Source organism: Pristiophorus japonicus, chromosome 3 (assembly GCF_044704955.1).
Source record: "Pristiophorus japonicus isolate sPriJap1 chromosome 3, sPriJap1.hap1, whole genome shotgun sequence".
NCBI classification, from domain to species: Eukaryota; Metazoa; Chordata; class Chondrichthyes; family Pristiophoridae; genus Pristiophorus; species Pristiophorus japonicus.
The window spans coordinates 228680301-228697995 of NC_091979.1; the positions used below are offsets into that span (position 1 = coordinate 228680301).

At 51.3% G+C, this 17695-nt stretch overlaps 1 protein-coding gene across 1 annotated transcript in view; it reads right to left on the reverse strand.

Annotated features, from left to right (window-relative positions):
* Window positions 1-636: 636 nt before the first annotated feature.
* The window catches only part of taf5 (TAF5 RNA polymerase II, TATA box binding protein (TBP)-associated factor), a 19580-nt gene continuing 2521 nt past the window's right edge, over window positions 637-17695 (reverse strand). The window contains exons 2-10 of the mRNA XM_070876389.1: window positions 14786-15101; window positions 13287-13450; window positions 9698-9833; window positions 8801-8921; window positions 7355-7484; window positions 7024-7188; window positions 3894-4071; window positions 3609-3786; window positions 637-1258 (exon numbers count right to left, since the gene is read on the reverse strand). Of these exons, the coding sequence (XP_070732490.1) occupies window positions 1041-1258; window positions 3609-3786; window positions 3894-4071; window positions 7024-7188; window positions 7355-7484; window positions 8801-8921; window positions 9698-9833; window positions 13287-13450; window positions 14786-15101 (1606 nt within the window). The 3' untranslated portion in view covers window positions 637-1040. The remainder of the gene's footprint in view (window positions 1259-3608; window positions 3787-3893; window positions 4072-7023; window positions 7189-7354; window positions 7485-8800; window positions 8922-9697; window positions 9834-13286; window positions 13451-14785; window positions 15102-17695) is intronic.

Here is a 17695-nt window from a genome sequence, read left to right on the forward strand (position 1 = left end):
AGGCAGCAGAGTTTTGGATGCGCTTTAGTTTAGAGAGGGTGGAAGATGCGTGGTTGGCTAGGAGTGCATTGGAATAGTTGAGCCTAGAGGTAGCAAAAATATGAATTTACATCAGTGACACTCCCCACATGCACGGGAACAAACCTTCAGGCACCCTGGGCTGATTTGCTGAGCAGTGCCAGACACACAGGTTTGTCAGTAAGTGCGGATGTTTGGCGATGGATGTAGTTCGAACCCTGTCCTTCAACCTCTGCCACCATGGAGGGTTTCTGAGCCTCTCGCAGGATGTGAGGGTCTTGTGATAAATCAGGCAGACTCAGCCTCACTGCTCCTACCTGAGGGGTGCACTAAATTAACTCTGAACTGGCAGACTCAGATCCCCTGCTGGTAACAGACCTGTACAACGGGAGTGAGCACTGACTGGATCGAAGCCAGTACAAATATCATTCTGTGCTGTCCTATTTCTGGGAAAAAGGTCAAGTCTCTGAATCCCTTGGGTTTGATAGCTATGCTTTTAAACTCAGACAGTCTCTACCCGCTCTGGTTAGAGGGAGTCGGTGCACACTGTACAGACAATCGATGCTTTGTGAGGGGAATATTTTCTTTCTGCTGCAAATAAATCACAGGTTACCATAACTCATTTTAGGGTTTTATTGTAAACTTGAAAAAATACAGAAACAGGAATGATCCCGTTCATTCCTTATGTAAATGTCCCAGTGCGACAATGTGTCGCAAATATGGCAGCGGGTGAGTCACCTCCGGAGGCAGGAGGGGGGGAATACGAGAATGTCACGGATACCGTGAAAATAGCTGCATCCTCCGTTGTTTGTGGTGGTAACCGGAGATGGCAAAAGACAGGAGAGACTTGGGTTCTTTATCCTGGCGAATATGAGCGGGAGGAGGCTGCGGGGGGCCGCAAGCGGGAGCCCGTCACGGCAGGCTGTACGCTCCAGCAGCAGGTAGCGCTGGGTGAAGTTCAGGCCGATGAGCAGGGGGCTCCGGGGGGGGGGGGGGGGGAAAGAAGAGGGGAGGGGGCGCCATCACTGCGGGTTGTATGCCCCCGCGGCCAGCAGCAGGTTGCGGCGGGTGAAGTGCAGGCCTATGACCGGTGTGGATTTGGTCATGTAGGAGCCCAGCAGCAGCTCCTGAGAGTTGTCGGGCAGGTTGATGTGCCCAGTGGCAGTGCTGAAATCGTCCGTCTCCAGGTCCTCAAAGGCTTTCACTGTGTCCCACATTCTGACTGTGTGATCCATGGAACCTGAAACACAACAAAGCAGAGAACGGTCAGGACTCCCAGGCTGAAAAACCCTAGCTTCTCCAACAGACACCGAGCGTCTCCCGCATTCAACTCAAAGACAATGATATCCGGGCAGGTTAAAACAAAAAAAACCTTGCATTTTTATAGTGCCTTTCACAGCTAATGATGTACTTTTTGAACTGTAGTCAATATAGTAAGGTTGGAAACATGGCGGTCTATCTGCACACAGCAAGATCCCTTAAACATCAATGTGATAATGGCTAGATAATCCGTTTTAGAGATGTTGGTTGAGGGTCCAGAACAGCGGGGCTAACTCCCCTGCTCTTCGAGATATTGCCATGGGATCTTTTACGTCCACCTGAGAGAGCAGACATGGCCTCAGTTTAACGTATCATCCGAAAGACGGCCCCTCCAACAGTACCCTTTCACATTATTCAATAGTTTCTGCTCATTGTTTCTCTGCTATTAATGGTTGCCTTGAATTTCAGCCTGGATTTTGTGCTCAAGTCTGTGGAGCGGGACTTGAACCTAGTCAGACCAAACTCAGTGGTGGGAAAATTATTAGAAAAAATCTTGAGGGACAGGATAAATCTTCTTTTGGAAAGACATGCATTTGTCAAGAGAAGGTCATGTCTGACTATGTTGATTCAATTTTTCGAGGAGGTAACCAGGAGGATCAGTGAGGGCAGTGCGCATGATGTAGTGTATATGGATTTTAGCAAAGCTTTCGATAAGGTCCCACATGGCAGACTGGTCACAAAAGTAAAAGCCCATGGGATTCAGGGCAAAGTGACAAGTTGAATCCAAAATTGGCTGAGGTAGGAAGCAAAGGGTAATGGTTGATGGGTGTTTTTGTGACTTGAAGACTGTATCCAGTAGAGTTCTGCAGGGCTCAGTACTGGGTCCCTTACTTTTTGTGGTATATATCAATGACTTGGGACTTGAATGTTGGGTATGATTAAGAAGTTTGCAGATGACATTAAAATAGGCTGTGTGGTTGATAATGAAGAAGAAAGCTGCGGATTACAGGAAGATATCAATGGACTGGTCAGGTGGGCGGAACAGTGGCAAATGGAATTCAATCCGGATAAGTGTGAGGTAATGCATTTGTGGAGGTCTAACAAGGCAAGGGAATACACATTAAATGGTGCGACACTGAAAAGCATAGAGGAACAAACGAACCTTGGAGTGCAGGTCCACAGATCCTTAAAGTACTAGGCCAGGCAGATAAAGTGGTTAAGAAGGCATATGGAATACAAGAGCAAGGAGGTTATACTTTAGCTGTGGCCTAACTAGTGTTTTATACAGTTCGAGTACTGCGTGCAGTTCTGGTCACCACATTACAGGAAAGTTGTGATTGCACTGGAGAGGGTACAGAGGAGATTTACAAGAATGTTGTCTGGACTGGAGAATTTTGGCTATGAGGAAAGATTAGATAGGTTGGGTCTGTTTTCTTTGGAAAAGAGGAGGCTGAGGGAAGACCTGATTGAAGTGTATAAAATTATGAGGGGCCTGTATAGAGTGGATGGGAAGGACCCGTTTCCCTTGGCAGAGGGGTCAACAACCAGGGGACGTAGATTTAAAGTAATTGGGGGCAGGTTTAGAGGAGATATGAGGGGAATTTCTTCACCCAGAGGGTTGTGGTGGTCTGGAACTCACTGCCTGAAAGGGTGGTAGAGGCAGAAACCCTCACCACATTTAAAAAGTACTTTGATGCGCACTTGAAGTGCCGTAACCTGCAGGGCTACGGACCGAGAGCTGGAAAGTGGGATTAGGCTGGATAGCTGTTGTTGGCCAGCGTGGACACGATGGGCCGAAATGGCCTCCTTCCGTGCTGTAAATTTCTATGATAAACTCAGGGGTTCGATTCCTGGTTATGTCGGATATGGAACAAAACTGGCCGACGTATAAACACTGGTAGGATGTTGAACTGGATAGGCAAAACAGTCGACTAAGTCAGGGGAAGTGCAGTGTATGGGTTATATTATTGGATTAGTAATCCACAAAATGGGTGTTTAACGCCCACCAGGGAAGTTTGAGAATTAAGTTTAAAAAAAAATCAGGAAAAGTAAAAGTGAAGCTGTCGTAAAATCCCAATTGGGTCTTTTAGGGAAGGAATTCTGCCGTCCTTACCTGGTCTGGGCCTATATGTGACTCCAGTCCCACACCAAGTTGCTTACCTCTTAACTGCCCTCTAGAGTTGACACTTGATTTGTATCAACCGCTACCAGCGGTTCAAGAAGAAAGCCCACTATCACCTTCTCAGCGCCATTAGGGCATTAAATGCCAGTGACAAGAAAGAATTAGAAAAATTCTGCCTTTTCCCCACTCCATAAACGCTCAATCTCACCAGAGGCTAAAATCTCCCCATCTCGGCTGAACTTCAGTGCGTAGACCGTGTCGGTGTGACCTTTCAGCTCGCCCACGAGCAGCCCGTGCCCAATATCCCAGAGCAGAACCCGCCCGTCTGTAGCACCGGAAGCCAGGTATCTGCCATTGGGAGAGAACACCAGCGAATGGATCGGCCCCTGGTTGGAATAAACGAAAGGGACATTAACACGCCGGCCTGTTTCAGCAGGGATGTGGGAGTGTGTTTATGGGGCTCACCAGCAGCCACCTGCACAGGGCCTCGTACCTTGTGTCCCGTGAGGATTCGCACGCAGTTGCCATTTAGAACATCCCATAGCCGGATGGTCCTGTCTGCCGATCCCGTCACCACGTAATTCGAGTTGGGGTGAAATCTGGTGCAAGTGACATCAGAGAGGTGACCAGAGAATATCCGCAGGGGCTGGTAGTGGTCAGTCACCCAAAGCCTGAAGAATGGAATGGCCCAGACTGTTACTTAAATACGGCTGCATCCTACTGACGACCCGTGGGCGATTCCAACTCACTCACTACATGTGGTGCCGCTCCCACTGCATTTCTGGTCCGAGGGGCACACCGTACTGCAAGTGCATCTGTGCACAGCTCAGCACCCACTGCCAGAAGTAGATGCAGATCCTTTAGAAAGGCTCAGACAAAAGTGACTGATGGGGGTGGGTCCAAGGTAGAATAATGGAGTAAAAATTCCGATGTCCCGGGCCCGTACAAAGTTTCTACGGCCCTGGGAAGGCAGCGGAAAAGCCGGTTTTCAGCAGGCAATGCGCATGCACTGAAAACCGGCTTTTCCGATCTGTTGTAGACATCTTGGGAGCGAGGACGACACATCGGGAGCGAGGACATTTGTCAGGGCAAGATTGCGGGATTTACCCATATCTTGCCCAGCAAATGTCCTCAAAAATCTTGCGCCTGAAAAAGCAGGCGCATAGCCTACTTTTATAGGCGCGTGTTTTAAAACACATACAAACAATTGTAAAATAAAATTATAAACATAGTTTACTGTTAAAAACCCTTCCCACTACGGTAAATTTATTTTTAACCATAATTAAAAAAACTTTTTAAAAATCGGGAAAATATTTTATTTTTGAGACATAACTTTAATTTCAATTCATTTTAAATATGCGTGGTCTGTTTTTTATTTTTTATTAATTTGTGTGTTTGGTTTTGTTCCCATTAATAGCACAGAACTCGTAGTTACGCGCGTCTCAGTGCTATTAATGGGAACCTGCGAAATACCTACCTGATTAGCTGAGCAGCCACACGTGACTGCACCTTCTGCGTGGGAACCTGGAGGACGGGAGCGTGCTTCGCAGCGCGGGAAGAGAAGGCCTCCCCCATTGGAATCCAGGGCGCCTCCCAGACCACCAGGTACTTTCGTAAAAAATCTCCAGCAAGGAGGCAATTGCCTGCGGGAAGACCCCCAGAGAAATTTCTGGGCCATTCAGACATGGACTGTGGCGGGGGGCAGAAGCGGACTGATGGGATAACCAGATGCTCGGGGGAACGGGACTGATGGTTGAATGGCTGTGTCTCACCCTGGACTTTGATCTTATGCCACATGGTAGCAGGCAGTGAATGAATTCCTCATCAGACATCATTCCAGGAAAGCCCCCATATTACATGCCCTATTCAAAGCCGCACCCTCCAGTTTGCAAAGTATTAACCCCCTTATATCATGTATACATCAATTCGACCATTGGAATATTACAACTTGTATTTATATAGCGCATTTAACATAGTGAAACGTCTCAAGGCTCTTCACAGGAGTATTATGCCATAAAAATTTGATACCGAGACGCACAAGTAGAAATTAGCAGAGGGTTTGGTCAAAGAGGTATGTTTTAAGGAGCGTCTTGAAGGAGGAAAGAGGGGTGGAGAGGTTTAGGCAGGGAGTTCCAGAGCTTGGAGCCCAGACAACAGAAGGCAGAGCCACCAATGGTTGAGCGATTATAATCAGGAATGCTCAGGAGGGCAGAATTAGAGGAGCGCAGACATCTCGGGGGGGCGGGGTTTGTGGGGCTGGAGGAGAGTACAGAGATGGGGAGGGACGAGATCATGGAGCGATTTAAGAATAAGGATAAATTTGAAACTGAGGTGTTGCTTAACGGAAGCCAATGTATGTCAGTGAGCACAGGGGTGATGGGTGAGCGGGACTTGTTTCGAGTTAGGACACGGGCAGCCGAGTTTTGAATCACCTCTAGTTTATGTAGGGTAGAACGTGGGAGGCCAGCCAGGAGTGTGTTGGAATAGTAAAGTCTAGAGGGCTTCAGCAGCAGATGAGCTGAGGCAAGAGCGGAGACAGGCGATCTTACGGAGGTGGAAATAGGCGGTCTTAGTTATGTTGCGGATAAGTGGTCGAAAGCTCATTTCAGGGTCAAATATGACACCAAGGTTGTGAACAGTTTGATTCAATCAGTCTCAGAGGTTGGGGAGAGAGATAGAGTCAGTGGCTAGGGAACGGGGTTTGTGGCAGGGACCGAAAACAATGGCTTCAATCTTCCAGATATTCAATTATAGAAAATTTCTGCTCATCCAGAACTGGATGTCGGACAAACAGTCTGACAATTTAGAGACTGTGGAGGGGTCGAGAGAAGTGGTGGAGAGTTAGAGCTGGGTTTCTTCAGCATACATGTGGGAACTGCCGCTGTGTTTCCAGATGATGTCGCCAAGGGCAACATGTAGATGAGAAATAAGAGGGGGCCAATTAATACAAAAATAATGAAGTTACATTGAACTGCGAGTTTTGGTCTTCTCATTTAAGGAGGAATATACTTGCATTAGAGGCAGTTCAGAGAACGTTCACTTGGTTGATTCCTGAGATGAAGGGGTTGACTTATGAAGAAAGGTTGAGCAGGTTGGGCCTACACCCATTGGAGTTTAGAAGAGAGGATATCTTATTGAAACTTAAGATTCTGAGGGGGCTCGACAGGGTAGGTGCAGAGAGGATATTTCCACCCCTGAGGGAATCTAGAACTAGGGTACATAGTTCATAGTTTCAGAATAAGGGGCCGCCCATTTAAAAGTGAGATGAGGAAGAATTTCTTCTCAGAGGGTTGTAAATAAATCTGTGGAATTCTCTGCCCCAGAGAGCTGTGGAGGCTGAGTCATTGAATATATTTAAAGGTGGAGATAGACAGATTTTTCAATGATAAGGGAGTCAAGGGTTATGGGGAGCGGGCAGGGAAGTGGAGTTGAGTCCATGATAAGATCAACGATGATCTTATTAAATGGCGCAGCAGGCTCAAGGGGCCAAATAACCGACTCCTGCTCCTATTTCTTATGTTCTTAACTGTCAAGCCGTGACCCTGCCCTCACCCACGCCGTGACCCTGCCCTCACCCACACCGTGACTATGCCCTCGCCGTGACCCCGCCCTCACACACTCACCGTGCCACTCGGTCGTGCCCCCCCGAGATGAAGTAGTAGCCGTACGGGGAGAACTGCGTGTCCCATACCGGGTAGTTGTGCCCTTTGTAGCCCACCAGACAGGTGAAGGTTTGCAGACTCCACAGTCTCACCGTCCCATCCTCCGAGCTGGACAGTAGGTAATTCCTGAGGAGGAGAGAGTGGAGAAACATCAAACGTGGTTCCTCCTCACTGTTCCCATCAAGTCCAATTGCAGTCGTCTTAACCGATAAGGGGTTATGGGGAACGGGCAGGGAAGTGGACACAGTTACAATAGAAGGTGTTAAGTGGTTTCCCAGGAGCTGCTCCTCACCTGTCGGGACTGAAGCTGGTCCCGTACACTGGGCCGCCGTGTCCCAGTAACATTTTAAACTCGCACGCAGTCTTCTCGTCCATTATCCTCTCCAGCACATCTTCCGACTCCTTGTCGATTAAACTGAGATCTGGAGGGGAGAGAAAGCGCTCAGTGAGATCGCTGCCTCCGCCCCGGGCTGCGACACATCTCCCATGTCTCAGTTGCTCCCCGACGGGAGCAGGAACTATATATTAGAAAATACACATCTCCCGTAGCCTGTTCCAAGAGGCGGGAATGTCCTTGACCGTCCTGGGCTGCAACACCAGACCGGTCATGTGTGTCGGGGAGATGCACAAGGCTGCACGGCGCGCTATCCATCCCCAAGGGGTGCGGGGATCCCAGAGAACCGGCACGCAGTTTGTATGAAGCACTCCCGGTCAGCACTGCTGCTCACTCAGGGTTTGTCAGGATTCACAATCCCAAGGATGGAGGGTACACCCAGGCACACTGCGGCGACGGGACACAGGTCTGCACCTACAATCTCAGCCCCTGAACTCAGTCATATACTGAGGCCAGCGGCAAATCACCGCAGGGTGGGGTGGGGGATAAAACACAACAGGCTCATTGACGGGGCCTTTCACTTGCTGCCAGGGAGCTGCGATAACCCCCACTCCCAGTAACATTCTCTCGCCTGCTGTTGCTGGTCAGGGGGCAGCACCAAATGTTGGCAGGAACCAACTACACCTGCAACTTATTTCACACATAGCGTTGTTCTGATCTGGAACGCACTCTCTTAAAGGGTGATGGATCAGGTTCCATAGGTGCTTTCAAAAGGCAATTGGACATGTACCTGAAGAGAAGTCATTTGCAGGTTATTGGTACTGAGCTGGGGCGGGACCGGGCTGGGGCGGGGGGTGGAGCGGGAGCGAGCTTGGGGGGGGGGGGAGGGGGGAGGGGAAACAGGACCAAGCCGGGGCGGGACCGAGCCGTGGCAGGGGGTGGGGGGGCAGGGCCGAGCTGGGCAACTGTTGCAAAGATCTGGCACAGGCACGATGGGCTGAGTGCTCTCCTTCTGTACTGCGCGATTCTATTCTAACGAGCCTGATAGTGGAGGCCCAGAGGCAGTTTGCGCAGGTCTGCTGAAGGACAATGAAGGGCAGGAGGGCCGTAAACAGTCTCCAGTCCGTGGGCCAATGCTCCCTCTAATTTGTATTTGGGTGTGTGGCCCCTTTGGGGGCGCAGTTTTCCAATTGAAAAGCCGGGGTCTGCCTGGGACCTCCGGACAGCCGCACAGCTCAACAGGAACAGTGCCATGGGTCACGTCCGGCCCGGCACATTTGCGTTAACACAAGTGCCTGATCCCCAACTCCCCGACACACCTACCCACCCCCCACTTCGACATGCCCACGTTCCTGTCCAATACCCCGGCGGGTGGCCCGATGCTCCAGGGCCGAGCAGCGTTACCTGTTGCCCCTTTGACGCTCCGCAGCTTCTTCGGCGTGGCACTCCACACCCTCACGGTGGAATCAGCGAACCCTCCCGCTATCAGACCAGAATCGTCTGTGAAATCAACCGCAGTGAGACCCTGGACCAGTACAGAAAGGGGGGGAAATGCAGATTACAAACCCAGCACAACAAGACAGCATTTCTGAAGAATGTGTCACGAAAACATCAATGGTGCGCGCAGTGTTCCAGCTGTAGCCAAACCAAGGCCCTGTACAAATTCAACAGCACTTCCTTGCTTTTACATTCAACACCTCTATGTACAGACCTCAATCCCACTTAACTTCTTTATGGCCTTATCTACCTGCACTCTCCCCTTCAACAATCTGTGTACCTACAGTCCCTCGATCTCTCTCTTCCTTCACTAGATTAGCAATCTTACCATTTAAGGGTCCATTCTTTTCACGGTTCATTTTTCAAAATATATGACCTCACATTTCAGTGTCAGCTGTGGCTCAGCGGGCATCACTCTCGCCTCAGAAGCACAAAAAATACAGGCCGACACTCCAGTGCAGTACTGAGGGAGTGTTGCACTGTCGGAGGTTAAACCGAGCCCCATCTGCCCTCTCAGGTGGATGTAAAAGATCCCATGGCACTATTCGAAGAGCAGCAGCGGAGTTATTCCCGGTGTCCTTGGGCCAATATTTATCCCTCAACCAACATAACAAAACAGTTTATCTGGAGCTTGCGGAGCGCAATTTGGCTGCTGCGTTTCCCACATTACAACAGTGACTACACTCCTGGCTGTAAAGCGCTTTGAGACGTCCGGTGGTCATGAATGGTGCTATATAAATGCAAGTGTTTCTGCTTTCATTTCTCTACAGGCTGCAGCACGTCACTGCGCAGTACATCACTAACCTGGTAGGCGTTGAGGAAGGTGTAAAAGCAGATGGAGGGCAGGCAGTCTGGGCCAAGCTTCACCCTCTTCGTGGCTTCCTTCATTATCAATATCTTGTCCAGTTTGTCGGAATCTTTCAGCTCAGGAAGCGGAATTCTGCGGGTGGGAATGAAAGATGAAAGTACAATCCAGACACTATTCTCAATCCGGCAGTGTCTAGTGGGCATGGACAAACAACACAAAACAACTCCTAATCTGGCAATCTCACTCAAGGGAGCGCTATTAACCTGCTGTACCTGCCCTGGGAGTGTTATGATAGGACAGTGTAGAGGGAGCTTTACTCTCTATCTAACCCGTGCTGTACCTACCCTGGGAGTGTTTGATGGGGCAGTGTAGAGGGAGCTTTACTCTGTATCCAGCCCGTGCTGTACCCACCCTGGGAATACTGATTTAGTAGAAATACGTTCACATCCTGGTAAGTACCTCCTCCATCAAACATGAGAAACTTTTATTACAAAATACACCCTGATTAAACGATTAAAGTTTTCAATAATTCAGTACCAAACAAGAATTTGCCAGGACTGGAGAATTTTAGCCATGCGGAAAGATTGGATAGGCTGGGTTTGTTTTCTTTGGCAGAGGAGGCTGAGAGGAGACTTTATTGAGGTATATAAAATTATGATGGGCCTAGATAGAGTGGATAGAAAGGAACTGTTTCCCTTAACAGAGGGGTCAATAACCAGGGGACATAGATTTAAAGTAGTTGGTAGAAGGATTAGAGCGGAGATGAGAGGAAAACAATTCACCAGAGTGGTGTGGGTCTGGGGCTCACTGCCTGAAAGGTGGTAGAGGCAGAAACCTTCACCACATTTAAAAAGTACTTGGATGTGCACTTAAAGTGCCGTAACCTACAGAGCTACGGACCGAGAGCTGGAAAGTGGGATTAGGCCGGATAGCTCTTGGTGGCCGGCGCGGACATGACGGGCCGAATGGCCTTCTTCTGTGCTGTAAATCTTTATGCTTCCGTGATACGATGAAGGAGCAAAATTCAGCGTTCTACGGTGTGACAGGCAGTCTCGACCTTCGCCCCCTGGTCAGTCAAGGTGATATCAATGGATAATAATGAGTGCAAAGAATATGCTTAAATCAGAGGTAAATACTGGGCAGTGCTGCCAATTGCTGCACCACGAGAAACTGCAGCACCAACACAGGGTGTCGAGCACAGGGGCCAAAATGTCCACCTACTAGCAGTGCCACTTCACATCCCATTTCTGACAGTGTCAACTGGGCCCCGCACCTCAGAAGAGATATATCGGCCTCGGAGGGGGGTGCAGTGCCGATTCACCAGAATGATACCCGGGCTAAAAGGGTTAAATTATGAGGACAGGTTGCCTAGATTAGGCTCGTATTCCCTCGAGTTTAGAAGATTGAGGGGCGATCTGATCGAGGTGTTTAACATATCAAAAGGATTTGATTAGGGTTGATGCAGAGAAACTATTTCCTCTGGTGGGAAGCCCAGAACAAGAGGGGGGGGGGGGGGGGGAAAGAACCTTAAAATTAGAGCCAGGCCGTTCAGGGGTAATGTCAGGAAGCACTTCTTCACATAAAGGTGGTGGAAATCTGGAACTCTCTCTCTCAAAAGGCTGTGGATGCTGGGGGTGAATTGGAGCTTTGAAGTCTGAGGTCGATAGATAGTTGTTGGGTAAGGGTATCGAGGGATATGGAGCAAAGGCGGTTACATGGAGAGAGGTACAGATCAGCCATGGTCTAATTGAATGGTGGAATAGGCTCGAAGGGCTGAATGGCCTCCTGCTCCTGTGTAACAGGCTCGAAGGGCTGAATGGCCTCCTCCTGCTCCTGTGTAACAGGCTTGAGGGGCCGAATGGCCGCCTCCTGTTCCTGTGTAACAGGCCCGAGGGGCTGAATGGGCCTCCTCCTGTTCCTATGTAACAGGCTCGAGGGGCTCCTGTTCCAATGTACACAGCTGATGCTGGGTGATATTTTAAAAACACACTATCTCAAACAATATTTTAAAATTGCCATTTAACTGCCAGCAATAATTGGTGAGGACAGAGTTCGGCTGCTGAGTGTCGAAGTTATTCAACAGTTCGACACGGCTCCAGTGCACCGGAATTACTGTGATTGAGATTGGGGTGGAGGGGGGGGGGGGGGGAAGGAGGAGAGAGAGAGGAGGAGGGGGGGTGTAGTGGTGCAGTGCTGCCTCACTCCCTGGTTCTGCGGAGAGGCTGCTGTGATAAGAACATAATAGAAGCAGGAGTCAGCCACCTGGCCCCTCGAGCCTGTTCCGCCATTTAATAAGATCATGGCTGATCTGATCGTGGGCTCAGCTCCACTTCCCTGCCTGCTCCCCATGACACTTCACTCCCTTATCGATCAAAAATCTGTCTATCTCTGCCTTAAATATATTCAATGACCCAGCCTCCACAGCTCTCTGGGGCAGAGAATTCCATAGATTTACAACCCTCAGAGAAGAAATTCCTCCTCATCTTAGTTTTAAATGGGAGACCCCTTATTCTTAAACTATGCCCCCTAGTTCTAGATTCCCCGAGGGGAAATATCCTCTCTGCATCTACCTAGTCGAGCCCCCTCGATATGTTTCAATAAGATCACCTCTCATTCTTCTAAACTCCAATGAGTATAGGCCGAACCTGCTCAAACTTTCTTCATAAGGCAACCCCTTATCTCAGAAATCAACCGAGTGAACCTTCTCTGAACTGCCTCCAATGCAAGAATATCCTTTCTGAAATACGGAGACCAAAACTCCAGGTGTGGCCTCACCAATACCCTGTACAGTTGTAGCAGGACTTCTCTGCTTTTATACTCCATCTCCCTTGCAATAAAGGCCAACATTCCATTTGTCTTCCAGATTACTTGCTGTACCTGCATACTAACTTGGAGCGACAGGTCACGGTGAGGGCATGAATCCCCATCGTGTACTTACTGCCAGGAACTCCTTGTCGCTGCCATTACTGACACTGAATAAATTTAAAGACAGAAATAGACAGATTCTTAAATGATAAGGGGATAAGGGGTTATGGGGAGCGAGCGGGAAAGTGGAGCTGAGTCCATGATCAGATCAGATCAACATTGATCTTATTGAATGGCGGAGCAGGTTCGAGGGGCCGTATGGTCTACTCCTGTTCCTGTTTCTTATGTTCTTATGTACAAGGACCCCCCAGGTCCCCCTGTACCGCAGCACTTTGCAATTTTTCTCCATTTAAATTATAATTTTCTTTTTTTATTTTCCTGCCAAAGTGGATAACCTCACATTTTCCCACATTATACTCCATCTGCCAAATTTTTGCCACTCACTTAGCCTGTCTATATCCCTTTGCAGATTTTTTGTGTCCTCCTCACAACTTGCTTTCCCACCCATCTTTGTATCATCTGCAAACTTGGCTACGTTACATTCAGTCCCTTCATCCAAGTCATTAATATAGATTGTAAATAGATGAGGAGAAGCGGAGAGGAGGATGTAACGGTGCCGTGCTGTCTCACTCACCTGTTCTGCGGCGGGGCCGGTGTGATTGAGATGGGGGGGGGGGGCGGGGGATGGGGGATGTAGTGGTGCCGCGCTGCCTCACTCACCGGTTCTGCAGAGGGGCGTTGGGGTCCTGCTTCTTGCTCTTTGCGCCCAGGCTGTCCTTCTTCGGCTTTTTCTTCTTTGGTTTTCCTTCCTCGTTCTCTCCTTCCTCGTCCTCGTCGTCGAGGGGCAACTCGATCTCTGGCTCCTTCAGCAGCCCGAAGAACACCTGCCGCGATTTCACCAAGTTAGTTGAGCCCACGGGTCCGACCAACCCACCCAGAATTACAGACCCTCTGCCACTTTGCTCACATGGCCGTACTTCCTGTGTGCGCCTGGACAGCAAGTGGCGGCAGGCTATCCAACCATAGAAGACATCATCCTGTCCTCACCAGAAGATCTCTCTCGCACTTGTAAGCACACGCACGTGCGCACTCAAAACACTGAGCAGCGGGTTCAGGAGCTGCGACTCTGGCTAATCTGGTTAATACCGAACCCACGGGCACTGATGCCAATGCTGATCCCAATTTCCTCTACACTGATTGGGAATCAAACCAGGATCCCTCTTTGTCTGTATGGCTCGGTTATTCTTTGATTGTGACTGGCAAATCAGACAGCGAACATTTAACAGAATCTACAGAGCACAGTAAGTGAGAGCAGTGCATCTTCAGTGTCCCAAAGCCTGGCTGATCTTCTCCCAGCTCAATATTGCTCTGTATCCAAAGCGGCGCTCCTGCTAATTTTGCCCTTCAAGAAAAGCATCAAGAGCTCTGAGGGCCTGTGCAATGGGCTTGTGCCTTGGTTGCCATTATCACAAGGCTGCCAATATGCTTTAAGGGGGAGGGGCAGGGGGTGGAATTACACTTAAGCTAACACACTGTTTGTGTGATGCTCTTAATCCATCCCCTCAAACTGATCCCTCCACTGCCATCTGCAGTGACAGTACTGTACCCTGCAGTACTGTACCCCAGTGTTATACAGTGACAGACCTGTACCCTGCAGTACTGTACCCCAGTGTTATACAGTGACAGTACTGTACCCTGCAGTACTGTACCCCAGTGTTATAGTGACAGACCTGTACCCACCAGTACTGTACCCCAGTGTTATACAGTGACAGACCTGTACCCTGCAGTACTGTACCCCAGTGTTATACAGTGACAGACCTGTACACAACAGTACTGTACCCCAGTGTTATACAGTGACAGACCTGAGTACTGTACCCAAGTGATATTATAGTGACAGACTATTCTAGCCCCATCATCGAGCCAACCATTCCTAAGAAGCAAGCGGGCTTCTGAAGCGGCCATAACAACAAAAACAACTTGAATTTAAAGGGTAACTGCTGCCACCAAGTGGTAGCTTTAACAATCCCGATTCCCGCAGTGAATGAGAGACGGGCGTCCGGGGCTAACCCTGACTGGGGGACAGGGGTCCAGAGCTAACCCTGATCCTGCAGTGAATGGGGGACGGGGGTCCAGCGCTAACCCTGATCCCGCAGTGAATGGGGGACGGGGGTCTGGGCTAACCCTGATCCCGCAGTGAATGAGTGTTCCCTACTCCGTACCTTTGTTTTATTTGCCTCTCTCTTGGCTTCTCCCGCCATGCCACCGGATGTGACCTCAATCTGCTGCTTGCTCCTGGGCATGCCGTCGAAGACATCGATGAACAGGTGCTCCTGCACGATGTTCCAGATCTGGTTGTTGTGCCGCTCCTGCAGGTGACGCTTCAGGCACTGGTACGAGTCGCGGGAGATGCGGAGCACGAACTTGCTGGTGCGGAAATCCAGCACCGTCTCGTTGCCCTGCATGTGTTCCTTCTTCGACAGCCGAGCCAGCACACGCAGGTCGTCATGGTAATAACCCTCCTGGTCCCCGTGATACCTGCAACACAACACACAGCTTTAGTCAGTGACCAACTGTACCGCAACATGGGGCAACGCAACGTAACCTCGCCCAGACAGTCCTGTGCCATGCGTATACCAATATTTAACAAAAACTTGCATTTATATAGCGCCTTTAACATAGTGAAACGTCCCAAGGTGCTTCACAGGAGTGTTATGCGATAAAAATGATACCGAGCCACATAAGTAGAAATTAGGGCAGGTGAGTGGTAGGTTTTAAGGAGCGTCTTGAAGGAGAAAAGAGAGGTAGAGAGGCGGAGAGGGTTACGGAGGGAGTTCCAGAGCTTGGGGCCCAGGCAACAGAAGGCACGGCCACCAATAGTTGAACGATTATAATCTGGGATGCTCAAGAGGGCAGAATTAGAGGAGCGCAGACATCTCTGGAGGTTGTGGGGCTGGAGGAGATTACAGAGATAGGGAGGCGTGAGGCCATGGAGGGATTTGAAAACAAGGATGAGAATTTTAAAATCGAGGCATTGCTTAACCGGGGGCCAATGTAGGTCAGTGAGTACAGGGGGTGATGGGTGAGCAGGAATTGGTGCGAGTTAGGACACAGGGCAGCCAAGTTTTGGGTCACCTCTAGTTTACGTAGGGTAGGGTAGGGTGTGCGGGGCCAGCCAGTCACGGCCACATTTGCACTGTAACTCTCCAACATCCAGTCCACTCACTATTCCCTCATCAACCCCATTGTACAACCCTAATAAACATAAAGAAAATGGACTCCTAAACCTGCATTCTCCCCCTTCACCAACAGCAGGAGCTCCCCATTCCCATGGCCCACACTGGGCCCATGATCGGGACACAGCCCCCCCAATCCCGGTCCCTATTTGGAAAGAAATAAAATCAGGTCGCTGTGAGACACAACATCTCGGGCTCCGCTCGGTGTGGGAACGAAGATGCTTTTAGAGGTGGGAGTGGGTCCAGTGTGGACGTGGTAACGACATGCAGACAGGGCTTTGTATGGTTACAGCACTGGACCAGCAACCCAGAGCTCCCACGGTCAAATCCCACTAGGGCACGCTGGGAAACTAAATGCAACAAAACATTAAAGCTGCAGGATTGTTGTAAAAACCTAACTGGTTCATTGAGGAACCTGCCACCCCGACCAGGTAGATGCTGAATGCCCTCGAAAGTGACCAGGGCCACTCGAGTGGCCAATAAGGGTTGGACCTGCCAGAGCTGCCTACATCACAAGAACAAAAATGATGCTCATTAGCTGAAGTGCGAGATTTAAACGCAGTATCAGAACAATATTCATCGAGGAAATTGATGTTTAATCACGGTGAGTCGGTGTGAAGTGAGGCGCTGACTGATTAAATTCTGTCACATGCACACTTCACAAGAATTGTGCTCGCCCCCCTCCCCAACTCAGTTTCCATGCGTGTTTATATTATGGGATGTATAAAACCGGTGAATAAATGAATTACAATTCCCTCAGTCACTTGTTCAAGCGTCACGGAAAAGAGGCTGGAGGGGGGGGGTGGGGGGGAAGAGAGGCTGGAGGGGGGGGGTGGGGGGAGAAAGAGAGGCTGGGGGGGGGGGGAAGAGAGACTGCTGGGGGGGGGGGAGAGAGACTGGGGGGGGGGGGAAAGAGAGACTGGGGGGGGGGGGGAAAGAGAGGCTGGGGGGGGGGGGGAAAGAGAGGCTGGGGGGGGGGGGGAAAGAGAGGCTGGGGGGGGGGGGGAAAGAGAGGCTGGGGGGGGGGGGGAAAGAGAGGCTGGGGGGGGGAAGAGAGGCTGGGGGGGGGAAGAGAGGCTGGGGGGGGAAGAGAGGCTGGGGGGGGGAAGAGAGGCTGGGGGGGGGAAGAGAGGCTGGGGGGGGGAAGAGAGGCTGGGGGGGGAAGAGAGGCTGGGGGGGGGGAAGAGAGGCTGGGGGGGGGAAGAGAGGCTGGGGGGGGGAAGAGAGGCTGGGGGGGGGAAGAGGGGCTGGGGGGGGGGAAGAGAGGGGCTGGGGGGGGGGAAGAGAGGGGCTGGGGGGGGGGAAGAGAGGGGCTGGGGGGGGAAGAGAGGGGCTGGGGGGGGGAAGAGAGGGGCTGGGGGGGGGGAAGAGAGGGGCTGGGGGGGGGGAAGAGAGGGGCTGGGGGGGGAAGAGGAGGGGCTGGGGGGGGTAAGAGAGGGGCTGGGGGGGGGAAGAGAGGGGCTGGGGGGGGGGGAAGAGAGGGGCTGGTGGGGGGAAGAGAGGGGCTGGGGGGGGGGAAGAGAGGGGCTGGGGGGGGGAAGAGAGGGGCTGGGGGGGGGAAGAGAGGGGCTGGGGGGGGGAAGAGAGGGGCTGGGGGGGGGGGAAGAGAGGGGCTGGGGGGGGGAAGAGAGGGGCTGGGGGGGGGAAGAGAGGGGCTGGGGGGGGGAAGAGAGGGGCTGGGGGGGGAAGAGAGGGGCTGGGGGGGGAAGAGAGGGGCTGGGGGGGGGGGAAGAGAGGGGCTGGGGGGGGGGGGGAGAGAAGGGGCTGGGGGGGGGAAGAGAGGGGCTGGGGGGGGGGAGAGAGGGGCTGGGGGGGGAAGAGAGGGGCTGGGGGGGGGAAGAGAGGGGCTGGGGGGGGGAAAGAGGCTGGGGGGAAGAGAGGGGCTGGGGGGGGGAA